The sequence below is a fragment of the Serinus canaria genome, chromosome 7 (genome assembly GCF_022539315.1).
Source record: "Serinus canaria isolate serCan28SL12 chromosome 7, serCan2020, whole genome shotgun sequence".
Taxonomy (NCBI): domain Eukaryota; kingdom Metazoa; phylum Chordata; class Aves; order Passeriformes; family Fringillidae; genus Serinus; species Serinus canaria.
In genome coordinates this window covers 18,263,279-18,291,022 of record NC_066321.1, presented here as the reverse complement: position 1 = coordinate 18,291,022, position 27,744 = coordinate 18,263,279, and the positions used below count along the sequence as shown (strand labels likewise).

The 27,744-nt window shown below is 35.3% G+C and overlaps 1 protein-coding gene across 12 annotated transcripts in view; it reads left to right on the top strand.

The window, feature by feature from the left end:
* The window catches only part of LOC103814405 (sodium channel protein type 2 subunit alpha-like), a 43,138-nt gene extending 15,806 nt beyond the window's left edge, over positions 1 to 27,332 (top strand). For 8 of the 12 annotated variants that reach the window (XM_050977011.1, XM_050977010.1, XM_050977008.1 and 5 more), the window contains exons 14-26: positions 549 to 722; positions 1,522 to 1,878; positions 3,694 to 4,146; positions 10,515 to 10,632; positions 12,559 to 12,713; positions 13,877 to 14,050; positions 17,049 to 17,171; positions 17,430 to 17,711; positions 19,228 to 19,285; positions 20,082 to 20,215; positions 22,838 to 22,942; positions 23,348 to 23,618; positions 23,979 to 27,332. In XM_050977011.1, the coding sequence (XP_050832968.1) occupies positions 549 to 722; positions 1,522 to 1,878; positions 3,694 to 4,146; positions 10,515 to 10,632; positions 12,559 to 12,713; positions 13,877 to 14,050; positions 17,049 to 17,171; positions 17,430 to 17,711; positions 19,228 to 19,285; positions 20,082 to 20,215; positions 22,838 to 22,942; positions 23,348 to 23,618; positions 23,979 to 25,162 (3,588 nt within the window). In that variant the 3' untranslated portion in view covers positions 25,163 to 27,332. Of the gene's footprint in view, positions 1 to 548; positions 723 to 1,521; positions 1,879 to 3,693; positions 4,147 to 10,514; positions 10,633 to 12,558; positions 12,714 to 13,876; positions 14,051 to 17,048; positions 17,172 to 17,429; positions 17,712 to 19,227; positions 19,286 to 20,077; positions 20,216 to 22,837; positions 22,943 to 23,347; positions 23,619 to 23,978 lie in introns of all 12 variants that reach the window. The other 4 variants (XM_050977009.1, XM_050977006.1, XM_009087951.4 and 1 more) reach the window with 1 other exon arrangement.
* Positions 27,333 to 27,744: the final 412 nt, after the last annotated feature.

Here is a 27,744-nt window from a genome sequence, read left to right as displayed (position 1 = left end):
AAATAAATTTATTTCAGAGGTGTTGTTTGCCTGCTGCCTCAGAAGATGTCAGAGGCATTCAGAGTCAGAAAGGAGTTTTACTTAGGCAAGCCTTGGCATAACTGACCTTTTTTTGGCCATTAGAGAAGATAAGCTTACTTGTGAGTTCTTATAGATACTTCATTAATAGTACATCACTCCAATTTATGACCAGTTCATGTTTTCCCACACACCTTTGTTAAAGCAGCTTCCATTCTGACACAAGCAAGTGTATTATCTTGCTGGGGAACGTTCCTTTAATGAGATGGATGGCAGATATAAGGAGCAAACTGGAGCCTGTTGGGAGTAGCTTATTCTTCAGTAGACACTAAATGTATCTTAGCTTTAACTGATGCTACAGCTCATTTTGATGTTGCTACTTACTTTTCTGTGGGGTTCAGCTTGTGATAATTTTACTTGGTGACATCCTGCTGTAAGAGAGATGCTACTTCTTACTTCAGTTGTTCTTGTCTGCAGGTTCAACTTTGTCATATTCATCCATAAAGTAACAGTAACATTTTTTTCTTCAGGTTTTTACTGGAATTTTTGCAGCAGAAATGGTTCTCAAGATAATTGCCATGAATCCTTTTAATTATTTCCAAGTTGGCTGGAATATTTTTGATAGTTTTATAGTTACTCTTAGTTTGGTGGAGCTTTTTTTGTCAGACGTGGATGGATTATCCGTTCTCCGCTCATTCAGATTGGTAAATAATACATCTGCATTAATTAATGAATTATGTTTGTATTTCAACTCTGTCCATATAAATAAGACACCTTCTAGTATACTTTTTAATAATGGACACAGGGTATATCTGCAGGCATGTTTTAAAAATTATTTATCACTGAATACTCTGTGGCATTTTACTTTTCAGAAGCAAATATTCTATAAGGGGAAAGAGCTGTAATTTTATTGTAATTGTTTAAACATGAATGAGTAAAGTTTAGTGAAATGTGCAATTTTTTTAGTGTATATTGAGAAGCAGAAAACTTTGTAGTCTTGTTGGCTTTCATATCTGGAAATAGCAAGACAGCTAGAAATGTTCTTTTAAAGTCTAGGAATTATAAAATTCATGGGTTTAATAAATTTTAAGAAGATTGATTTTTCTTTTCCCCTTAGCAAAAAAACCACTTTATTTTATTAGAAAAATATTTTTATTTTAATTTGTTTCTACATGTAGTGTCCAAGGTGTATGTGTTCAGAATCCACTGTCTGAACAAATACAATGAGTGTGCTGTTTCTTTCATGTGGAAAAGAACAGATATGCTAAAACAACCAAACAAAACACTACCAAAAAAAAAAAACCCACAGGAAAAAAAAGCAAAGTCTAAAATTTATTATGTTTTAAAAGTGTAGGTTTCATGAAATGCTATGGAAGTTATGGTTGTTGAAATCAGGTTTAAGTTTCTTTTTGCTGTTGCTGAGAGTCACTAGTTTGTAACACTGCCATCTCTGTAGCATGTTTGTAACTACTGCAAATAATGCCTGGTATTTTTTTTTTCCAGTTGCGAGTTTTCAAATTGGCAAAATCTTGGCCAACCCTAAATATGCTGATTAAGATTATTGGCAACTCAGTGGGAGCTCTGGGGAATCTGACCCTGGTGCTGGCCATCATTGTGTTCATTTTTGCTGTGGTTGGGATGCAGCTCTTTGGGAAATACTACAAGGAATGCGTCTGCAAGATCTCCAGTGACTGTGAACTGCCTCGCTGGCACATGCACGACTTCTTCCACTCTTTCCTGATTGTATTCCGAGTGCTGTGTGGAGAATGGATAGAAACCATGTGGGACTGCATGGAGGTTGCTGGCCAAGCCATGTGCCTAATTGTTTTTATGATGGTCATGGTGATTGGAAACCTAGTGGTATGTAGTCAAAATAATTTTACAATTAATTTAGAATATGAAAGGTAAGAAAACCAGTAATTATTTATAGAAGTATTATTAAATGTGATTTTTAAATATGATTGTTATTATTTGGATTTGTTATGAGTATGGGTTTGGAAACGGAGTTTTCTGTTTGTTAGGTATCTGATCCTATCTAGAATCTTCAGCTTGGAGGATGATCCCCCTGGGGTCTGAAGTGTGATTCACAGGGTGTGGGTGAGAGCGTGCAGCTCCAGGTGCTCAGGGTGTTGTGGGCTACTCCTGCTCACCTAGAGAGGGAGAGCAGAGCAAGGGCACCCTAAATGTTGGGCATCCAGAGTGGAAGTTGCCTATTTGCAGAAGAGTGAATAGCAGGGCCTTTTTTCCCTAACCAATTTAGCCATTGTTTCAGTCACACATAGGCAGGTTATGGGGCCTTTTTGTAAATCTTTTTCTGATCTCTCCTGTCTAAATGGCTGCTATTGCATTCTTAAGATTCTGAAGTATATGCCATTTTGAGGCCTGCTTACTGCACCACCAACATTTTACAGAAATGGAGTAAGGAAACTTGCATTAGAAGGAAGTTGTTATGCAGAAAAAAACCCCAGATTCTATTACTTCAGGTTTTGTTTTGCTTCTTCATTTTTTGCTTGTTAATTCATAAGTGCTTTCTACAGATACTTCTAACATGGCCTGTATTATATCTGCATTTTTCTTTTTCAGAGGAAAGCATCAGATTGGCACTAGTTTGTATAAATTTCTCTTTTTAAATGTTTTATTTATATTTTTTAGTTCGCCAGTATTTAAGACATTATTTTCTCTGCCTGTTGCTCCACTTTCCTCATTCCCTCTGTTATTAAACATCTCTGCTTTAAACAAGTTTCAGTAGCAGAAGAGATTTTAAATTAGCCATTCTGTAAGTGTTCTTTAAGAGTAAAATTTCTGAGAGGAATAAGGTAAGTATTTTTAAGCCAGCCCTGCTTCAGTTGCACAGCCACTTACTTCAGGATTTTCTACAAGTCTATTGTCTTATAATGAAGAGAACTGTGAAGTTGTTTGTTTAAACTCCATAAGTAGTTTTCTATACCAGAAGATTGAATTTTGTGGAATGAAGTATCTGCCTATGTGAATGTTTCCACAGTGTTTACTATATTCTGATTTCATTCCATAGCTCTGGGAAAACCTACATGACCAGACATCCCTGCTGTATGTTTAAGGCTGTTTTATCCATTTGTCTTTATGTCATCCTAAAACATTTTTTTATCTTAAGCTGATGGAAGAGCTGATTTGAAGATTATAAGAGCTGGTAGTCTGCTACTTTGGCATTTGAGTTCCTGGTAACCTCTGGGCTTTTGTAACTGATATATGTTCTATGTTTTGTCTTGCTGTGGGAAAAGAATGACTTGGGGATTAAGAGACAGGGTGCATTGCTCATTTTTTAAGTTGCATACAAAAAAATTATTTCTGTCAATTTGGACCAGCACATAGCAAATGTGTTTTCTGCACAGATCAGAGTGCTGTGATTTGCCAGAAAGGTAAACATGTTGAATCTGTTCAGACAGTACCAAAGAATCATTAAATTCTGACTTTCTACAAACATAAGCAGTGTAAAGCCACAAAATCCCCTCTGTTGAGGTATAGGGAAGGTATTGTACTTAAATTGCATTTGCATTTTATTTACTGTGTACTTTCAGAATTGTTACTGTAGATTAAAACACAAAGCAAGCCTTTGTTCATAATGTGTTCATAAGAAGTGTGTGGATGAAAAATGGGAAAAATGAGTTCTGTTGTCTTTGCTTTTTGTTTTTAAATTAGGTACTGAATCTTTTTCTGGCCTTGCTGCTGAGTTCATTTAGTTCAGACAACCTTGCTGCTACAGACGATGACAATGAAATGAACAACTTGCAGATTGCTGTGGCAAGGATTCAGAAGGGAATAGATTATGTGAAGACAAAAGCAGGTGAATGTGTCCGAAGGTCTTGTTTGGGAAAACAATCTGCTGTAAATCAAAGAACAGCAACAGATCAGTTGAATGATGGGAGAAAGCATGGCATTTCCAAGGGTACCATCACCGAACGAAGGATAGATACAAATGATGGCAAAACTGAAAATGGAATGGCCGGTGTTATAGGTGACAATGATTATACACCAGTCGTAAACAACCCAAGCCTTACTGTTACAGTACCAATAGCTGTTGGAGAGTCTGATTTTGAACGTCTGAATACAGAAGAGTTTAGCAGTGACTCAGATTTCGATGAAAGCAAGGAGGTAAGATTTAAAACTTCTGTATTTTAGATGAACGAGTTATACTAACTGTATTGTTTCATAGTGTAATTCTTCCTGCTTAGAAATGCAAAGAAATTTTAAGTCAAGATTCTTGGACTGTAAAAAGAGTGAATAATCTGAACTGGGAAATTGGAGTTCAAGAGAGTAGGAAGTCCTGGAAGAACTGTATAAATTTTTGTGAACCCTTTTATAAAGATGTTTGAAAAGCAAACTTCCAGATTGTTAGTTGAATAGAGAAATTAATATAAATGTACAGAATAAACAGTGTCGAAAGGTTGGGTTTTTTGTAATTTCTGTAGTGTTTCTTTGAGCTAAATGTAAGTAAACTGCTATTTAAAAATATTAGGGAAGATAAAAATAAAGAATAGTAATACTCTTAAAGGAAAATCAGCTTAATAGGATAAACTAAACAGAGGTGCTGACTCAGGGTAATGAGAGCAGTAGCAACAGTTTTCATGTTCTTAAATCAAAATAATGGGGGAAAGCCAAGGGAGTAATGTGTGTATTATAATGTGAATGTATCAACTAAAAACTCAAGAAAAAAACAGAATTGCTGAATGAAAAAATTTAATTTCTTACTTTTTTTTTGAGAGTTTTAAACCAGTCATTTCTAAGACAACTGCCTGATTTTAAACTGAGTCATCTCCAGGACTGTAGTCATTTGTTAGCAGCTTCAGTCTGAGGGGAAAAGCAGTCATGGATTACAGCAGGATTTTGAAAGACACTAAAAATTCCAATTGCAGTCTGTGGCTCGAGCAGACTGTGTCTGGAACCACCACCTCCGACACCTGAAGACACATGGACATAAATAGACAGACAGCTGTGCTCCAGTCTGGATTGCTTTGTCTGCATTGTTTTGGTTTTTGGGGGTTGTTTTTTGTTTTGTTTTATTTTGGGGTTTTATGGGGTGTTTTTTGGGTGTGGTTGGTTTTTTGGGCATTCCGTTGATGAGTCTGAGAGTTTTTTGATTGGTTGTGGGCTTTTTAGGTTTTCAGGTGTTTTCTTTTGAACTGGCAGGTAATTTGCCAGTGTTACTTCCAAAGTTTGGAAAATAATTTTGTTCCTGAGAAGTGTAATAAAATTAGATTTAGAAAGGTGTAACAAAGTACTCTTTAGGTATTTCTTTCATTGCAGAGTACAGTGTTCAGTAGTATTACACTTATTTTCATTATTTCAGTAGCTTGTTTCCTGATCCTTGATTTGTTCCATCTGCTTTTTGGAGACTGTGTTACTGCAGATGTTACGTTAACTACTCAGTTGAGAAGACTGTACATTAGTGAGATTTGCTTTTCTTTAAAGCAAAGCATCAGTATTATTACCCCTTTAAAACAGAAACTGCTCTATGTAATGAAGCTATAATATTTGCTGAATAACTGCTACAACTTTTACAAATTATTTGTCTGACTGAAGGATATTGGTTTTCTTAGTGTTTTAATAAAACTTGGGTTTTGTGGAAGGAATATTTAATGAATCTGTAATTTAACTTTAAGTCTACCACTTGCCTGGAATTAGCTTTCAGTTGAAGACACCTATTTCTTCAGTATTTTATATTTTAAAATTGAGTGACAAGTTCTGTTCCTTTTTACCCTTGATATTCAAGATGATACATAAGCACTAGCTGTTAATAGGATACTGTTACGCAGTATCAGTTTTGACTTGCTCACATTTGGAAAACTGGCTGAGAATTGGCAACCACAGGAGATACAGAAACTAACAAACCCCCCCTTATTTTGTGTACACTTGTTCATAGTCAGTAGGGAAGTTGTCTTTGATCTTGTAGATTAGTTCAGCTCTTTCTTTCAGACTTCCCCTTTAAATGGAGCAGTTTGTGTTGGAGTTGTTCCATAGCTACATTATTTGATGAATCCTTGGGAAGCCATTGCAAAGAAGTGAGATCAGAATTATACCAGGAGACAAACTGGGGAACTCTACAGGTTTATTGCTAAGCATGAGGTTTTGTTTTTCATTGCTATATCTGCTACAATCCATAATGCACTCTGAACTTTTTGAATTTTTTTAAAAAATCTTTCAGTTAAATATTTAAAGATGCTGGGAAAAATTTCTTATGCAGAAGTTTCCATTTTTAACATGGTACGATTTACTTTTTGTTTTGCCTGCAGCTCTTTTCTGAAAGAAAGGACTTAGATGTATCCTAATTAGCATCTAGTGAAGACCAGGAATAACCTTGAAAATGAAATGCGAGGAGAAATATATTTCTGTTGTTTTAAATGTCTAGTTACTGCCACTTAAAGAATGCCTAAAGCTGAAATAGTGTGGGTGCATTTGTATGTCTTTTTTGTTTGGGGCTTTTTCTTTTTTTTTCTGGAGGAGGAGGATTTGAGGGTGAAGGGATTTTTGGTGGTGGTTTGGTTTTTTTGTTTGTGGGATGTGATTTATGTTTAGGCCCAAGTCCAGTATATGTGAGCTTCAGATGTTCTGCTAATCTTACCTCTTCCATTATATATCTGGATAAGCCTAAAGCTCTAATCCACACCTAAAAATACTATGTTTTGCAAATGTGTGATATACCTGGAAAGCACATATTTTAAGTAAGTAGGAATCCACACTTCTGTTTCCACTACTCAACCTCAAGGGTACCATATTTTAATTTCATTGCATGCCATTCTCTCACAGGAGTAAAATCAAGCTGGATCAGCCAAGACTGGTGCTTTTAAACCAGGCAGAGCAACGTGTCAGCATGTTTACACAGGTTACCTAAACAAATCATGCATATTTGATCACTTCTGAGATTGATTGGCCTGCATGCTACTCAGCTCCAGTATCTTTTCCCCCATATGTTGCAATGTAGTGGGAAGATGTGCAGCGCTCTGTAAGCTGAGTCCCATGACTCACATCACAGCATGACCCAGGGCAGCACCCACACCTTCTTCTCTCCTTGTTACATCTTTGGTATTTTCTGTACTATTTCCGTGGCATAACATGCATGCTTTGTAAGTCTGATTCTTGTTAACTGGATGATTAAGCATCAGCACTTTTCAAGATCAAAAGAGGTTAACAACCTATGATTTTATGACATTGGGAAGGTTGTCCTCACTTGATGTTTTCTGTTCATCTGTTGTACTATGTTTTTAGCTGTCATGTAATTATGAACATTTTCTGATCACATTTGTTTGACCAATGCCTCTGTAATATTACATATATACAGTTACTTGTATGCTAAAATGATTATATCTTTTCTATAAATTGGTTTGTGTTTGTTCACAACATTTTTGTAATTCACATTTCAGTTTTCTCATATAAAAGAAGATAAAATATAGGATGAAAGATACACTCCTAGGAACAATCAAATGTATTTTTTTTACATATGCATAGTTCCTTTGAATATGGGTGTAATGATGTAGTTATATTCTAGTAATGAAGTTTATATATGTCTGCAAGGTTGGAATGTAGGAAATAATTTCTGTAAGTTTTGTTCTTCAGCATACATTATTGTTTCTTTGTGAACACAATCCAGTTGCTTTATTTTTATAAAGACAAACATAAAACATTAATTGAAATATCTATGCAGGTGTCTAAATAAATCAGGATGGTTTAAAACTATATAAATGAGGATGTTCAAACAAGAAAGAAAATAAAATAGGAAAACTCAGGATAAGGATCAAATTAAGACAATTTTTAAAAAGACAAAAGAGGAGCTACTACACTCCCAACTCTCTCTAAATTCAGAAACTCTAGAACTATAAAATTTACAAAGTATTTTGTTTAGCTTAATTGTACCAAGGTATGCATTTCTTACTCCTGATGATCTCTTCTCTATAGTTTGACAGTTCTGCTCTTTGCCATTCAGATAATGCTTTTGAAAATACAGCTTTTATCTGTGTGGAATCATTATATTCCATCTATTCTTTTGCACTGTATTACCTATTGGAAGTATTAAGGTCTCTCTGCTGTGTATGAGGGGACACTAAACTGTTCAGAAGGAATGGAAAGGTATCTTTCTAGGGATTTTTTGAAGCTATTTTGAAAAGGCACTTCAGTAAAGAGTGGAATTGTCATATCCCATCCTAGTGATCCCAGGTATCAGGGGATGAGTCCTATTTGTTGGATATTGATTATGTGACACTGCTCCTAACTCAAGCCTCTGCTTACTTGAGTCTGGACCAGCGTAGAGCAGCGTGCAAACTGGGAGCTTGAAAACTGGGAGCTTCCAATTGTTTGAAAAACACACAAATCTTTTTCATTTGGATGTCACTTTGTCTTACTTACCCTTCCATTCATAATAAGGCAATGCTTTTTTCTCATAGATAACTGTGGCATTTTTTTCTAAATTAATCCATTCAGTCCAGTGCTTAGTGTACATACAGTGTGGCCTTCTTAGCTCTGTTCAGTAAACTGAACAGCAGCTAAGGGCCCTGGAAGTTGAAGGATGAACATTTCTGTCTTTCCTAAGAGTTCTCTTCCTGGAGTTATTCCCCAGATCAGTCAGACTTCTGCAAATACTTCTGTTGTAAATAGTAGAAACTAGATTTCTAATTTTTAGTTTGAGGGAGAAGCTCTTCTATGCACATTGATCTTCATGATCACTTTTTGTTGTTGTTGTTTGATACCTGCATCTTATTGAAAAGTCTGAGCCCCTCACATAAAAAAGATAACGAATGTTTAACTGAATCTATAACTCTTCAAGCAGTAGGATTATACTCCACACCATCTGTAGAAGAAAGGGGAGACCAGACTACCTGGTTTATGTCAAAACAGTTCATAGAATCTCTAGTTTTATTTTAGAGTAAAGAAAATTGCCTTTTGTAATTAAAAATAAAAAGCTCTAACCTCTGATTCTTCTACCATGAATTATATGAAATACATAACTTCATGTTCCAAGCACATTGATTCTTTTCAGTTACTTTTGTGTTTGCAGTTGTTTATCTTTTATATTTTCATTTGAATTAATGTCATCTGCTAAGCTTACAGTTCAAATTACTTTGGGTACTTCACATTGCTTTAATTTTTTATTAATAATATGACACAAACTTCTTTATTCTTAAAAAGTACATATTTTAAAAATAATAATCTGATTTCTTTAATTAAATGTTTTAGTTTACTCACCACCACTGCAACATTTTGCAATATGTCCTGGAATGATGAAAGCAGCATAATAATAGAATAATTGTGCTATCCCTGGGTGCAGTAGAGATAATGATAGGAAAAGTTGTTTGCTGTGAATATTGCCATTTTGAAATTATGTTACTAAAAAAGAAAAGACATTTTTACTGTAAAAATTAGTAATATGGGGGTTCTATTCCAGATAATCAGTTTGTAACGTAATAGGAAAGTAGGCAATATAAAAAAACCATTTTTAATTTAAGTTAATGCAGAATACTGCGTTACTTATTTTTATCATATTGTCTGTCTTCTTTCACAAACATGAAAAATTGCTTATCACCAAAAGGAATCTTGTCCTTTTGCATTTAACAATTGAGGTGTAAATACAACTTGATTGGGTAGCAACTTGTGTGCATTAGTCTCTTAAATACCTCTTAATCATAAAAATCTAATGAAATTAGTAAAAGTGGTGTTGATTTAGCAAAACTGAGGTTGTTTTATGAAGTGTGCTTACATCATTCCCTACCGACATTGACTTGTGTGACTTCATCACTGATGTTTTAACTTCTTGATAATAGCATTGTAAAATGTCAGAGAATGCTGTGACCAAAACTACTCTGGTTTAGTTTGGTACTCATACTTAATTTCAGTGTACAGGACACCACTTCTTCCCTTAAAATCTCCACATCTCTGCAATACACAGGCAGATTACAAAATAATATATTAAGGCTTATTCTTGTATTGGAATGGGGCTGGGGGTTTGTATATGTGTATGTTTGTTTTTATGTTTGGGGATCATTTTAACAATGTGACTAATGTAATATTAATTATTGAAAAAAAACCCAAAAAAAACCCAAATTATTTCTGGGTGTTGACTGTACAGGTATGTGTACCAGAGTAATGGGTAGTTTCAGAATGCACAATGTACTACATGTGTGCATTGGCAAAATAATGCAAATTAATGCCAGTTGAAATGTATAAGAAAGTAATAGTAGAAAGCAAAATAAATAGAACATGTATCAGCAAATCAACTTGGTAACAGTTAACTTTCTAGAAATTCTGAAATTCCATGAAAGATTCTATGATATGCTGTGCAATCTCTAGATAGAAAGTGGCCATTTATGCACATTTCAACAGCATTGACTGCTACGTGTGGGTGTTATTTTGTATTTCTGGTGAAAAACATTGTTCTTCTTATTATTGGCACATGGTGTTGCATGCTTAGTTAATTACACTTCTAAAAATATCAATATTAATTAAGTAAAATTGTAATTGAATTTTATTTTCAGAAGCTAGATTTTTCCAGCTCATCAGAAGGAAGTACAGTTAATTTAGCTGTCTTTGGAGATGAAAAAAGTGAAACTGAACCAGAAAAAGCATCAGAAGTACAAGCATGCTTTACAGAAGGTATGGAAATAAAATTTGGGCCTAGCAATTACATTTTGCTTGTTTGCAACAAACATTGGCTGCTCAAGGAAGCTATTTGCTACAGCAGTCCTGGATCCTAATTCATCAAGTCTTAGGTTTTCATTAATTTTGCCTGTTGTAGACAGCAGTACTGACCTCTATGAAGTACTGTTTGTTAAAGCAAAGTTCAATATGTGTGTATGTAGTCATTTTTAATATTTTAAAATAATCACTAGTCACAGTTCTGGAAACTTCCTCTCAGCAGACAGTAATTCTGTTGATTTAAATTACTTTGTCAGTAGTGAAATCTGCAAGACCAAGCCCTACACTTGGCTGATTTCACTGAGAAGTTTAAAATGGAATCATGTGGTTGATCACTTCCTACTGCACCATCATTCAATGGAGTTTGACTCAAACAATACTTTTTTTGTGGACCTTGAACCATTAATGGGGGGAGAGGATGTGTAAATGTACCCTGGGTAAAACAGGTGGATGAGATCCTATGAATATATTTAAGTAAAGAAGTCATAACAGCATACTTGCAGGTCCTTAAATGTTTTGATTTATTTTAGTTCTGAATAGCTGCATCTTCTAGGGGAGTACTGAAATTTACTATGCAGGAAAGAATTTCTGGGTTTTTAATGATATTATGGATCTTAATTTCATTTTAAATCACGAGTAAAATAATTCAGAACAAAATATGGTCCAGGACTAACTCTCCTATCCTGTCCATGCTTTTTAGTTTACTGTTTTGCAGACATCTTTGATATTAGGCTAGGACTTTTTTCCTTTGAAGTATTATTTTACTGGCCTTTATAAAACCAGAATTGTTTGTCAGTGTGGAGCTGAATTGACTATATCAAGTTCTTAATTAAATAAAAATCCAACAAAAAAAAATGTACCTTTCTCAAATAATTTGACAACATATTAAAATTCTTCCTTATCCTTGTGTTATGTGATACCAATTCTTTCTTGGGCATAGGAATTATTTTTTTCATTAGATAAACATGTTGAGTGGTTGAAGGTAAGGTAGTTCATGTTCTTCACAGTGGTAGCTGTTTTAGCTGAGATGAAGAAATACAGTGTAACTTATTTGTAACATATGAACTCAATGACACTTAACAGGAAAACCAGAATGCCTTTGGGATCCATTGATCCATGTCAACTTGGTTTTGTTTGTATGTGATTAATAATTTTTAAATAATTAAGGAGGCTACTCTTGGCTAGGCAGTTACTGAGATTCATTGCTAACAGTGCCTTGAGGCCCCCATAATAAAGTAGGGAGCTCTCCAATGTGGGGCAAATTTCTGTGGACAGTTGCCACAAATCTGTATCACATTAGAAACATTCTCATTATCTCCTGTTAAAACGTTTGTTTTTGTGAAGAGTTATCCTTCGTCAGCCCATGGACCATCAGTTGTTCCTCAGCATTGTAAAAATAATATTAGTGTCTGATTTATTTGAACCTTTTCTAAAAGGCCACAGTTCTTGTAGAAGAAGAAGCTTCTGTATTCTTGAACAAGTTCATGTGAAAGTTGCTATATGCTCATTGTTTCTACTCCCTGACAAGTTTCATATATTGTTTAATTATCTGTATATGAATATATAATATATAATATATATATCTATTATTGTTATATCTGTATATAACTGAATAATATAAATTTCTAAATGTGTTTGTAAATGAAAATTAGCTCAGTTAGATGACTGTCCTTTACTATGAGCTTGATGTAGCATCAGAGTCGAGGAAAAATTGTGTACACTCAAGTTTTCCTACATCGAAAGTATAAAATTGAAAAGATAAGAAGAAGCAAGTAGAGTGAAGTAGCTTGAACTTCATGAAACAGAAACTAGCTAAGAATGCTTTTATTTTTAGGATAATGAAAATTCTGCCATATAACAGTTTCTGAATTTTTGTGGTGTCAGGCTGTGTACGGAGGTTTAAATGCTGTAAGGGCAGTACAGAGACCACAACAGGAAGAATCTGGTGGAACCTTCGAAAAACCTGTTACAACATAGTAGAGCACAACTGGTTTGAATCATTCATTGTCTTCATGATTCTTCTCAGCAGCGGTGCTCTGGTAAGTAGAGCTTCCACCCATAGAAATAGTGCCTATAAAAATGTTTTATCTAAGTGCAGTATTGCATCACGTGTATCCCGTAAGAATAAAACACAAAGTTGTCTTTGAAGAGAACTTGGAGCTAAATTCCCAGAATATTTTGGGTATTGCATTTAATTTAGATTACATTAAAATTTTGATGACTGCTAGGTGATGTGTGTGTTTATGAAAAGGATTATGCTAAAAATCTTGTTTAAGAAATTTAAAAAATCATGAAAACAGAAATGCATGCATGAAACAATTGTTCTACCTCAAATGAAAATTGTCCTCCAAAGCAGATACTTAATTCATCAAGTTCTTAGTTAATTTTTTGCTACAGTTTTAGTTGCAGTATTTCTGGACTGTTACATAGGAATTCTTGAATTTCTTTTTACTACTCTAAGTGACATTTAGTGCTTCACATATTTGGTTTCATTTTGGCTGCTGATTGACATAGGATTTGCTATATATTGTCTTGGTCTCTGCTCCAGCACCCAAAGCACCAGGTACTTCTCTTCCTTCTTCCCTGACCTTGGTGCTCACAGGGTAGTTTCTCTCCCTTTTTTCCTTCAGTGCTGATACTGCCATGCAATGCTTTGCCCTGTCTTAAACATGTTTTCCCAGAGGCACCAGCAGCTTCATTGCTGTATTCAGCTGTTTCCTGTGTGGGATCAATGGTGGAGCTGGCACAAAGCAGTCTCCTGGTCTCTTCTCACAGTGGCCACATCTACAGCCTCCCACCACTGAAACCTTGCCAACAGCACCTAAGACAGGAATTAACTAGAGATCATCAACATAATATCTGGTCTCTTGTTAATTGAAGTTGATGTAATAATGGTAGTGGCTTCTGACAGAACCTGGCTGGTCTTTTTGGGGTGAAAAATTATAATTCTGTGTTGACCAGTATTGAAATTTCTAAAAATCTTTTGGGCAACCTCAGACTTTTTATTGTAATTCCATTTTCAGACAATAATAAAATTTTAAACGCAGAAAGAATATAGTTGTAATTTCTGTTATTTTGGTTTTTCAAGGTAAAACATCTAAAGTTGGAAGTGATTTTACTTTGCTGTTTTCATTTAGTTCTGGCTTAATTTGTAATTTTCAAAGACTTCAATATCTGACTTGTATGCAACCATTCTTTACAGGCTTTTGAAGATATTTACATTGAGCAGCGCAAGACTATAAAAGTCCTGCTGGACTACGCTGATAAAATCTTTACTTACGTCTTCATTCTGGAAATGGTGCTGAAATGGGTGGCCTATGGTTTTCAGACTTACTTCACTAATGCTTGGTGCTGGCTGGACTTCCTGATTGTTGATGTAGGTACTATGCTTTCCAAGCAGTCTGTTTCTGTTGTTTTATGTAGCTTCAGTCTGATAGAGATATATGCAGTGAATAATATAAATTTGGTTTAAAGGAATGGAAAATTGCATTCTGGTGAATAAGAACCTGCTGCAGTTATCCAGTGTGTAACAAAACCTCCCTTTGTGCTGTCATTGACACCATGTGTTCTGTGTTTTACTGTGCAGGGTCCCCGTGGTGAGGGAGCACTATTTACAGGTTTGATTTCAGTCTGCTGGATGTGGCAGCAGAGATCAAGGGGGATGCAGGCACAGGAAGGGAAAGGGAAATTTAAGTGAGCACTTGGGATAGGGCATTTGATCCTGGGCTTAATGGGGCACTGACAAAGAACTGCAGGGGAGAATTGTTTTTCAGCAATAACATTAAAAGCTAGTGTTGACATTGCACTCCAGAGAAACTAAATTAGTGACACTGCATGAAATATTCATTTGAAGGAGTTCTTTTTGTGAGGATGTTGGACTAGAAATTCAACAAGTGGACAAAAGAAAACTCTATTGATTGGATGGTACCTGGGATCTAGGGCAGAAATTTTGTCCCCTACCAGTAGAATTAAAACTTAACTAATGTTCTTTTAAAGTCGGTTTTTTGGAAGGAAAGACACAAGTGACATTTGTAATTTGTCTTCCTCATTTAACTGTGCTTCTTTTTTCAGTGGATCCCCATCCTCAGCAAATGGACTAACTCAGTGACATGAGAAAATATGTGATATGTTTTTTCTGGGATATGCAGTTTCCTGTTTATTACTTTCATGGCCCCTCCATTTCTTCTGTTGTGAACTCCCATTTAATACTTACATCAAGAATAAAGTCAACATATTCCCAGAAAAGATGTACAGACCTGTAAGAAACTTAGCAAGTATAAAGGCCTTCCCCTAAGACTATATTTTCCGAAACAAGATAAAAAGGTCAGGACTGTCTTTGAGTAAGGCTGAATATATAATTTTTGTGTACTTGCTTTCTTTGTGGATACTATAGCATTCTGATTTTTCTTTATTATAACTGAAGTGGTAAGAATAAAAATTATGAAAATTTTATAATTAATGCGAAATCAGCAGCAATCATCTAGATAGATTCTGTCACCTTTGCATAAAAATTTTGATGCCATGTTTTATACTCTTTTCATATTATGAATAACCAGCAGTATGTTTCCAGAAGCTTGTGATACATATATTTTGATTTTTTTTCTGTTACAGTGGTCATTGGTAAAAAAGAAAGAAAATTAAACAGAAATAAATAAATCTATTACTATTTAAGGAGTATTCAGATTTAGTGTCTCTGTACAAGCCTGTATTGGGAAATGTTGATCTTGAGTTCAGTTTTAAGATCAGTTCTTCTGATTAGGCATACCATGTATCCATGTGGATAGGTATGGGCTCTTCATTTTTTCAGCAATCTCTGTGCTTTCATGTAACTCTTTTGTTTAGAGTGTCTGCATTTTGTGGTCCTGTAGCAGCAGATTATACAACAATTCATATTGGGGGGCACCATCAGAGGTTTTCAATTAGCTCTAAGCTCAAGGCTAGACTAGACAGCTCAGGCTGATCCTCGGTTTTGAACGGAGAATGCCTTACTTAGCAATGCAATTTCCAGTGTTTGACCTCCTATATTGTAAACCCACTCCCTCCACCTCTAAAGTCGTGGTGGTCTGCTTAGCTTTTTCTGACATTATTGCTAGACTTACTTGTTATTGTTTTCATCCACTAACAAGGAATTTTAATTCTTTCCTCTTCCTACTGGTTTAGCACGTGGGTGCTGCCCTCAACTGCTTAAATAGATCTTAGTTTTATCTTTCTGTCCTATGCCTTTATCCAGCTAAACATTGAACAAATTTGCCATACCAGTACCAGACAGGTTAAATTATCACAGTGAGACATTTTACAGAATCTTTTCAGGCAAACTGTTCTGTACCTAGCAGCCGAAGCTCTCCAGCTGTTCCCTGTTTGGGAAAGAGCCTGCAGTATACAGACAGAAGTTCCTACCCATTGTGATGTTTACAGTTACTTCAGAAAAGGATAATTAGCCCTGAAACAAATAAAAATTCTCGTTTGGCTCAGCTTTCCATGTGCAATTACAAATGGTATCACAAACGAGCAAAAATGGAATTGTAGAGTATTTGGCAGCTTGCTTGAGCAACCCTTAGAGGAAGGAAATCTGCAGAAGACTTCCTTGTGTAAACACAACAGGAGATAGCCATCTGGAGTGGGAGGTTCAGTGAGGACACAAGTCATTGATTTTCACTGGAAAACAGCAGGAAAATCAACTTTTGAGCTGTTAATCCAGCTGCACTGAAGGTTTCAAAAATTCTTGTGGATTAAACCCTTTCTTCCACAAAAGTAGGCACATTATTTGTCCAAAATACAAACAATTTTTAAAATCCAAATATTTTTCCAGCTTATGATAACAATGTATTTTGTGCAATTATACTATTTGGTAGTTACAAGGACAGAAATTTGTAACTACCAAATAGTATAATGAAATGAAGCTGAGGTTGGGATTCTGTCCCATGTGCATCATTACAGGACATTTTGTGATATTTCCCCTTCTTTTTTTGCAGCAAACCTTTTGAATTTTCTAATTTTCTAATGTTGTATTTAGGATTTCTATATGTAGAAGCCAGTTTATAGCTGATATCCCAATCAAACACATGGAGGGAGAGAAAATTACCTTTTTAAAAAATAAAATTGTACATATGCGCATATCCACAGATAGTCTTACGGATTAAAGTATGTTTTTGTTTAAACGGTTATGAAATTTACATGCAGTATTAGACTAATTATTTTCTATTTTTTTCTTTTTCTTCTTTTTCTTTTTAAATTTATTTTCACTGAAAGATTAGGGACCTTTTGAATTTTTTTCCCAATATCCAGATCAAAATTTTACCCCTCAAGACATTTCTATTTTGAAGCTACTTAAAAAAGAAAAGTACTTTTGTTTTCTTTTCTTTTGTTTCCTCTAGGTCTCATTGGTTAGCTTAGTAGCTACTGCCCTTGGTTTCTCGGAATTTGGTGCAATTAAATCTCTCCGAACATTAAGAGCTTTGAGACCTCTAAGAGCTTTGTCACGCTTTGAAGGCATGAGGGTAAGGAAAAAAAGGAAATATTGTGTAAAACCAATCCCTAAAAATAGGTCAAATTATAAAAGCATGGAATAATATTAATTGAATGTCTGTTAGTAAGGCCAACAGTAGCATGTTTGGTTATATGACATGCATTACTAGTTTTCTATTTGCATTACTTCAGTGTAATGTAATGCTTTACATTAAATCAACTTCTAGATTAAAAGCAAATAACCCTTTCCTGTGTTGTTTTTAATTTTTTTTTCTGTGTTTATTGACTAGGTGGTTGTGAATGCTCTTACTGGAGCAATCCCATCCATTATGAACGTACTTCTGGTTTGTCTTACATTCTGGCTGATTTTCAGCATCATGGGAGTAAATCTGTTTGCTGGCAAGTTCTATCACTGTGTTAACACCACAAATAATAAGATGTTCACACCAGAGCAAGTCAGTAATAAAAGTATGTGTGAAAATATGAACAGGACTATTGGAGGTGTTCGGTGGAAAAATGTGAAAGTAAATTTTGATAATGTTGCAATTGGGTATCTTTCTCTGCTTCAAGTGGTAAGTGCATAAATTTTCCTGCTTTAGTTTCAGTTGTTGGTATCATTTAATTCCATAATTTTTAATGTTATTTTAAAATAAATAAATGGATATGGATTTAACTTTATAATTTTGTTCTATGGAGCTAATTAATATTGCTTATTGTAAAAATGTGATACTTTCTCTGGCCATTTTGGAAGAGGAGGAATATCTAATATTTACCTGATGGGTAAAAGGTTTCTTGGAACCCAACTGCTAGTAACTTTTCAAGTGCTGTGGAAATACAGTATGTAGTTAAAATACCTGGTTAAAAACTGCAGCTAGGTTTCGTTCTATTTCCTTTATCTGTTAAGGCATATTTACTAATATTTTTACCATGGTTGTCATAGACACATTCTAGGACTTACCTGATCTTCAAACAAGAAGAGAGTGCTAGATTTCTAGGCCTGAGCCTTTTTAGAGACATTATCTGTAAATTGCCAGTGAGACAAGCATATATATTTATAATTGAGTGCATTTGACAAACTGCTTCTGGGAAATTATTTGTACTCATAAGCAATTGGTAATTATTCTGCCTTTAAAAATTTCCAACTGGTAGTTTTTAGTAGTCAGTGTTGTGCTAGCAGGCTACCATCTGTTGGCTTCTGGGGGTAACAGTAGCTGCTGCTAAAGAGCACTGGCCAATTGCATAAAGCACCAGCTTAGAGAGTGGCACTGCTTTTAGTATTTGTAGCATGTTCTGCACCCTCTTTACACCTGGGTAATGATTGCAGGAAACATATCATTCACACCTTTCCTGCCCTCAGAGTGAGTTTGATGAAGGACAAAGAATTGGTTGGATGGCTGTGTGGAAAGACTTACAGTCAGTGGCTTAGTGTCCAAGAGGAAACCAGTACCAAGTGGTGTCTCTCAAGGATTTGCTCTAGGACCAGTGCTATCTAATAGCTCCATCAATGACATCTATAGTGGAATTGAGTGCACCCTCAGCAGCTGGCAGATGACACCAAGCTGAGCTTTGTGGACAGATGAGCTGCTGAGTCCTTGGGCAGCTTCCCTCAGTCTCTTCTGGGAGCTCCTTGTTTCCAGTGGAGTGACCCACACCATGCCTGTGCAGGTGCACTAGCTGATCATGCAGGTTCCCTGCATCCTGACATCAGGGACTTGGCTTTACTGGATGTCAAATAGCACAGTGCCTTTCCTGATAAGGCAATGCTTCACAGATGGCAACCAGCACATCACTTTTCCCTGGGAGATAAAACACTGTCCCTCTGGTATGATGGTATTGATTGCCACTCATCTCACAGAGAGTTTGTATGAATTTCCATGAAGATTAGAATTTATTCAGTATTTTTTAAGAACTGGGGGGAGATATTCCGCAGTAATGAACTTCCTGTCAATGCTTCACTTGTAATGCACCAGACTTTTAATATTTTCTTTATTTTTATGAACAGAAATACTTAGAAGAAGACATTGGTTTATTTAGAATGTTCTCAGAACTGGAGCTTTGATACAAAATATTAACAAATTCTGTTTTTAGGCAACATTTAAAGGATGGATGGAGATTATGTATGCTGCAGTTGATGCTACACAAGTGAGTGCAATATAAAATCTACTATGTAAATATAAAATTTACTGAGGGAAAACAAATCTAAGATTGATGTAAGGCTTCTTGAATGGCAGTTGAAATGATCTAAAATACAAGAAATTAAATGTAAAGCTCTGATGAATTTTCTACAATCTATGCGAACAAAGTGCTTATACTTTTATCAGGTAACAAAAATTATAGCTGTAAGCTATACAAATTACTAGTAGTTTATTAATTCTTCTTTAAAAATCCAAAATAATGAGATCTGGTTTTCTATTAATGTCTGTCTGAGATTGTACAGATCAGGAAACAAGTTTTTTCTGTGTCCTCAAAAATTACCCAAATAGTCAAGAGGCATCACTGCAAAAGCTAATCCAGAGCTGCAGGCTCTGATGATCTCAAAAACCAAATTTGCTAACTTTTGCTGATTTTTCTTCTAATCTTGATATTCATTTGCATCTCTCCTCAGTCCAGCTCTTGATTTGCATATAGTCTGTAGGAACTTAATTGCTTTTGAGATTTGCACATTTCTGTCAAATTCAGTAGGACCTACATGAAATGTCAAATGTCATCAAAGAGAACAGACAGAGAGGGAAGGAATGGCAAGTCCTGCAATGTGAGCAATTACAGAAATCTGTATTAAATAGATTTTCAAGTTCAAATATGAGCAAGTGTAGTGTATGCTCCAAAAGAGTTGGGTTTACCCCCTGTCCATCTGGATGCAACTTCTCCTCCTGCTCAGGATCTTTGATTTGTCTTAACTGTTATTTGTGATGCTTTGATGTTTTCCTATGCTACATAGGTAGGGAACCAGCCCAAGTATGAAGAGAACCTGTACATGTACATTTACTTTGTGGCCTTTATCGTCTTTGGATCATTTTTCACCCTAAACTTATTCATTGGTGTCATCATAGATAACTTCAACCAACAAAAAAAGAAGATAAGTACCACATGTTTCATTTTCACAATACTTCACTGTTGTTGAGCATTCAGTAAATGTATGCAAGGATAAATAACAGAGTCTGAAATTTCTCATAGTAACAAAAAGAAAAAAAGAAATCAGGTTTTAAGATTTTTGTTTGTTCAAAATGATTAAATCACAGTCTTTTCTTTTTAAGAAATCTGAAGTAATTTAAAATTACACTTAGTGTTTGAGTGTTCTGTACATCCCCATACAGCCCAATGATACGCTGTCCATCAGAAAATTCTGTCTTTGTTTTTCTTAACTTTTAGTGCTGTGAGTGACTAACCAATGTGAAAGTGCAGAGGACTTAAGCAAATAAAAGGCAGGAAAGAAGAAATATGCCAAACTATAAATTTCAAAATTGATAAGGAGCTGACATATAGCAGCGTTGTGAAGGCCTCCATTACAGAGACTAACACGCTGAATGCTGAAAATACTTCTCTGTATTGTAAGACCAGAGAGGGTAGGGCAACTGTCTTGAGTTAGTCAATTTGCAAGAAAAAGAAGATGTAGGTCATTTGAAAATGTGTGGGTTTTCTTTTCAACTTAAGCTGCTTCTGTTATTTAAATGAACACAGGATTGTGTCAAGAACTCTAGGGACATGCAAATAGATGGGAAATGCAAGCTATGATGGCAAATTGAATTGTATTTGCTATTTAAACCATAAATGGTGTCATCTTCATCCTTCAAAATTTTTATACCTTCCTTGGAGAGAACTTCAGGGGCATCCCTTAGCAGGAAGGTGGATCCATTTCTCATCCTTGGAGAGCCTATATAACCTCATCCTAAGGTTATATACATGTTATTGGCATTTTTGGCAGTCGATGTGTTACAAGGTGACCTTACTCAGTAATGAGGTAATTATAAATTTTATTAAGTTCACTTGGCAGACACTGTCCACTGGAATCATCATGACTCAGAAGGCAGATAAGGGTTCCTGCTAAATGGCTTTTTGTGGCAGTGTGGTGTACACCCCTTGTACATTTGGACCTGTTGTAAGTCACCAAGAAAGTAAAATACTGGATGTGCAATTAAGCTGGGGAAACTCAATCTTTATGGTATTCTTCAGTCTCATCTAGCAAATAAGCAAACATTAGTTGTCTGTCTTTTGAATTTATAGGTGCATCTGTGTTTGTAGAAATGTGCAGATCACACAGTTCATGGCTAGCCAGCAGTATTTTTCTTGCCATTGTTCTTTTTTAATATCACTGACACTTGGGCGTGTTGGGATATGAGTGGGAAAAGAGCTCGTGTTGCACAATACTGTCTCTGTGTAGTTAAACTGTGATTTCTGTGGTTTCTGTGTGCATCCTACTTTTATTACATTAGTTCTGTGAGGGAGGCAATGCTCTGCTGTTGGCTTCCTAGCTGGTCCTTAAGGGTATCTTGCCTTGAGTCCTATAATCTCCCTGGAGACAGTACACTGAGACAAGGATGGCTTGTTCTCTCATGATAGCCATCACATCAGTGAGACAGCAGAAGGAATCCCCAATCCCTTCCCACTTTCTTTAGGGCTCTCTTCTTTTATTTTTGATTTCCCACTGACTGAAATCTTCCAACAGTCATAGCACATTTCCAAAATAATTATCAAATCAACTTTTTGTTTTTCTTCCAAAACTCGTACTCTCCAAGAAGTTAATTTTACTTGAATATTTGATTTATGAGGAGAGTTTGTTAAAGACACTCTCTTTTACCTTCTAAATCTTCATGTCAATATATAGACACAGCTGAAAGTTAAACATGCCTTCATTCAGACTTATCATTGCTTTGGCTAAAAGATTGACAATACATTTGACAATTTCAGTGCGACGAAGTCACAGATTCACCCCTGACTCTGGAGTTGATTGCCACATGCCACTGCTTTGGTATCATGCATACCTGGAATACAGTTGCAAACAAGTGCATGAAAGGAATAAAACAAGTTACTTGACAATATAGATTGTATTTCTAAAAAGTGTTTCCATGTGTGCATTATACCAGTCTAGAAAACATTTTATTCAGACAAGAAACCCCAAAGTAAACTCATGCTTCTGATGATCTAGGCACAGTGTGGGGGGATGATCAAGCTTCATATATACTGTTCATATATCATCTGAACTGAGATACCTATACTCAAATGGTAAAATGCACATCCTGAAAAGTAAAATCAGTTATTTCTTTCTCATTGTGTGTTTTACCTGAGGGCAAATATACTCACAGTGTATCTTTGTACCTTTGAAACTTTTTTATTTCTGGTAGATCAATTTACAATGTGGAGTTCATGATCCTAGATTTATTAAGTGTCTATGAAATTTGTATTTTCCAAGTAGGATTTAGATTTTAAATTTGTTTAATTGAATTAATCAGGTATGTATTTTTTAAAATAAGAAATAGATAGAAGTTTTGGGGATTTTCTTTGCTCCATAATTTCTTTCATTTTTCTTTCAAGATTCATCAGATATTTTAACAATCTTTGAAATAATTATTATGGTTTGGTTTTGGTGACAATGTATAAGGATGACTAAAGGGCTTATTTAAACCATGTTCTGCAATGCTGTGAATTAATGGATATGAAGGCTTGTCTGTAATCAGATTTGGGGTTTCTTTTATTAATTTACCTTGGAGGCCAAGACATTTTCATGACAGAAGAGCAAAAGAAATACTACAATGCAATGAAGAAGCTGGGCTCCAAGAAACCACAAAAACCTATACCTCGACCAGTGGTAAGAATTGTGCTGTTCTTATGTCATCTGTGTTTAGAGAGAAATCCCAGCAGTACATCAATTATAATAAAATTTCTCCTTTAACTCTAAAATGGTTTCAGCCCAATTAAAGTTACCCCTTCATTCTGAATTGAAATGTACATGTGTCAGTTCTGCAGGAAAAATCTCTCATATTTGTTATGCCTGAGGAAGCAGAGAATCAAAGAACATGAAGAAATATAGGCTTGTTGAGTTTTGAGAGAAAAACTTGAACTAGAACTTGAATTAAGTTACTGAAGAATGGTTTTCTTAGATTTTTGAGCCTTTTGTTGGTTGTATGTTTTGGGAGAGGAAGAATGAAATGGGAAGGAGGAAACATGTTTATTACATAAAAATACTATAACCTTTTCTTTTTTCTTCCCTCAGAACAAATTGCAAGGTCTGGTGTTTGATATTGTAACCAAGCAACTATTTGACATCATCATTATGGTTCTAATCTGTCTTAACATGGTCACAATGATGATAGAAACAGATGACCAAAATGAACTGATGCAAAATATTTTATATTGGATTAACTTGGTCTTTGTTGTCCTTTTTACTGGTGAATGTGTCTTCAAAATATTTTCACTCCGTTATTATTACTTCACCATTGGCTGGAATATTTTTGATTTTGTGGTTGTTATTCTTTCAATAATAGGTAAGAAATTCTTATGTTCAAAATAAAATATGTTTATATGTGTATTTAATGCTTTATCTCTGTCAAGTTTTGCAAATTAGAGGAGTTACTTATTTTAATTTCTCTCGATTATTTAGGAAATGAAATGCATACTTGAAAGTGCTAATAATTCTGTATCAGTTGTAATGCTTTTAGGTTTGGGGTTATTTTCTAAAAGTGCTGGGAAAAATTCCAAAATTATCCATAAGAGATAAAATTTATCTTCAATGATATTTTCCACTAATTCCACAACTAGAGCTGGGGAGGGCGTTTATACTTTTCTGTGGGAAATGTAATGTGTGTTAAAAACTTACTCTCTTAATTTATTTTTATGTTTCACAGGTATGTTTCTAGCTGAGGTGATTGAGAAGTACTTTGTGTCACCCACGTTGTTCAGAGTCGTACGACTTGCCAGAATCGGTCGAATCCTGCGCCTCATTAAAGGCGCTAAGGGAATCCGCACTCTGCTCTTTGCTTTGATGATGTCTCTTCCTGCTTTGTTCAACATTGGGCTGCTGCTCTTCCTGGTCATGTTCATCTATGCCATCTTTGGCATGTCCAACTTTGCCTATGTCAAGAGGGAAGATGGGATCGATGACATGTTCAACTTTGAAACGTTTGGCAACAGCATGATCTGCCTGTTCCAGATCACCACGTCCGCTGGCTGGAATAATTTGCTCAACCCCATTCTCAACAGTGGGGAGCCAGACTGTGACCCCCATAAAGAACACCCGGGGAGCTCTGTGAAAGGTGACTGTGGCAACCCTTCTGTTGGGATTTTCTTCTTTGTCAGCTACATTATCATATCCTTTCTGGTAGTGGTGAACATGTACATTGCTGTGATTTTGGAGAACTTCAGTGTTGCTACTGAAGAAAGCGCCGAACCCTTGGGTGAGGATGACTTTGAGATGTTCTATGAGGTTTGGGAAAAATATGATCCTGGTGCAACACAATTCATAGAATATAGCAAGCTGTCTGATTTTGCAGCTTCTCTAGAGCCTCCTCTTAATATACCTAAACCAAACATGGTTCATCTTATTGCAATGGATCTACCTGTGGTGAGCGGTGACAGAATTCACTGCCTTGACATCTTGTTTGCTTTCACAAAGCGTGTTTTGGGAGAAAGTGGGGAGATGGACACTCTCAGAATACAGATGGAAGATCGCTTTATGGCATCCAATCCTTCTAAAGCTTCCTATGAACCAATCACAACCACACTGAAACGAAAGCAGGAGGAAGTTTCTGCCACTATCATTCAGCGTGCTTACAGACGTCACCTTCTAAGGCAGTCAGTAAAGAAGCTTTCATTTATGTATCAGAAGGATGGGGGTGATCTGCTTATCAAAGAGGATGTGATTGTTGGTAAGGTGAGTGAAAACTCATCTCCAGAGAAAATGAATATGTCTGCATCAACCACAGCTCCGCCTTCTTATGACAGTGTAACAAAACCAGAAAAAGAAAAATATGAAGATGACAAATCAGAAAAGGAAGACAAAGGAAAAGACAGAAGAGGAAACAAAAAGTAAAAGGCACTTTATCCATGATGACTGTTTGCAAGCTTGAAAATATGTTTTTGTCACTAGCACTCTTACTGGAGGATTATGCCAAAATTACAAGTTTTTACATATTTACCCACTACTGCAGACAGTGCCTGTCCAAGACAATGATCCATCACTAGTAAACTCTTGGTGTAACAGGGAAACAAACTTGCCGAACAATAGTTTTGATTATCAGCTGTTACTAATTGAGAGGAGACATAAAATTTCTACTTGGAATATAGGAACCCTTAATGGGTCCTAATAAGCCTGTATTTTTGTGGAGTAAGTGTATCCACTGTGTACATTTCATCTCTTATCTGTGTTCCATGATTTCATTTGCTTTAATAACATACTGCTTCATTAATTCTGCTGTGCTGAGAAAAAACATCTAAATGCCCTTTATTTAGATAAACACTAAATATTACTCTTATGTGCAGAGAAACACAAATGTCAGGAATACCTAATTATGGCATCATAATATGAACATATTTCTCTTCAGGCCACTTCTAAATGCAAAAACCGGGATTCCAGATTATCAAACCTCAGGGTGTAGATCAAAGAAGCACCAAACTATAAAAAAACCCAACAGAGTCCAGATAAAGAATTTGTCAGTAAATCAAACAAGGGAATAATTCTCACAGAAAAGAGGTTGGTAACTTAGTTTTTTTTAGTTTAATGTATATTTTTTTACTACCTTTTAGTAGCTTTTAATTTATTGTACTGTCCATTTCAGATACAGTGGTTTAAATAAATGATGCTACATAGAGCTCCTGTTTGGAAAATTGTGAAACTGTGAAAAAAATTACTTTCGGAGTACAAGATAGTTTATAATTCCTTAAACATTCAAACAATTCTTTTCACAGAAAAGCCACAAATGGCAAATTCTTCCTATGGGAAATCATATATTTTTTTAAATGGTATGTTTTGACCTGTAGTGTTGTGAGCTTCCATACTTTATTCCAAAGTCTGTTGCTACGCTTCTTATTTCTCACAAGTGTATCCCACTTAGGAAAATAACCAAAGCTATAGTTTAAGTTGGTAGCAGAGTACCTTTGGGGACAAATGCTACCTTAATATATACCTCAGATTTCATTTTCTCTACTTTGGAAGCATGGATCATAGAAACACAAAGTATGTACGTGAGAGGTGGTTTTGACACCCTCTTGGCAATTTAGTCAGGTTTCCAGTGTAATGCAATGTTCCATAGAGAGCTGAGATGACCAAAAGATGTAGTGAAATCAGCTTTGTCCTGCACTGGGGTTTAGAGGATTATTTTTGCATTCAGGCTGACACTATACATGTAAGTAAGATACCCTCTGTTATTTAATCAGTTGTTTTACACAGTGGTACCTTTTTGTACAAGGAGACAATGACCTATTTACCATATATGTGTCAAATATGTACCTTAGTAAGTTAGCTTACAACATTTCAGTAGATATTATGGTATATTCTGCGATACTTCAAATAATTGGAAGCTCTAACTGATGCATGCTTGCTGCTATTATCCTACAGCTGTTAAAGTTTAACATGGGAAGAAATGTGAGTGCTAAAAAGAAAAACTGTTTGACAAGACCATCATTCCTCATACCAGTAAGCAATAGTTTGCTGCTATTAAAGATTTTATTTTGTGTGAGTGTTGTAATCAGCAAATGTGCAGTAAGGTGGTGGACAATACAGGACAAATAGATGGCTTAAAATATGAGGCTAGAAGAAAATTATATATCTATTATTTTTATTTTTAAATAGTTTTATTTTATAACTTTTCTTTACTTGTTATAAGAAATGACACATATTTTCCTGTTGTTATTAATATTTATTGCTGGTTTTTTTTGACACTTTACTGTTCAGAAGCATAATATACAATGTGTAATTGAAAACTTCTGCTAATTGCTTTCAACAGCTTTTAATAAGGAATAATTTTAAAACCAATGGACAGTGCAATTTTTTTTTCTGATCCATAGGTAGGTCTTTTTATGTGAAACAAGATAGAAGGCCTTTTTTAATGTTATAATCCTTTCTATTGATTTTCAGGGGTCTTAGTCACAGGAACATTACTTTTTCCCGAGTTAATCTCACACTGTCTGCTTTGCTTATTGGTGCACTCTGCAGTAGAAGCACTTTAAATATAATTTGTTATTCAAAAATCTTCCTTCATGAGGATGAATAGTGAACTTGTGCAATGGACAGTGAAACATTTTGCATTTCTTACAAAAGAACTAGAATATTGATGGGCTCTTGCTTTTATGGAAATTATTGGCTCATAGTGTACTGATGAACTGCATGCAGGAAGTTGTTTTACCAAAAATAACTACATTGCTAACAACCCAAAAGAATAAAGATAACCTTTTTATGTAATTGTTTTAGTCTTTGTCTTTTATTGTATGAATTTTATAAAGATTAACAAGTAATGGTTGGTAAAATTAAGGGAAAGTCACTTCAGCAGTGAGGTGATTTAGACATCTAGATCATGTGTTGCTTCATAGCTTAGCTCAGTCTCAGCTTGTCACCATCAAGATGAAATGTTGATGTTGTTCTGACCAGAGGTGTTTTTTCAGAATTCAAAAAAAATG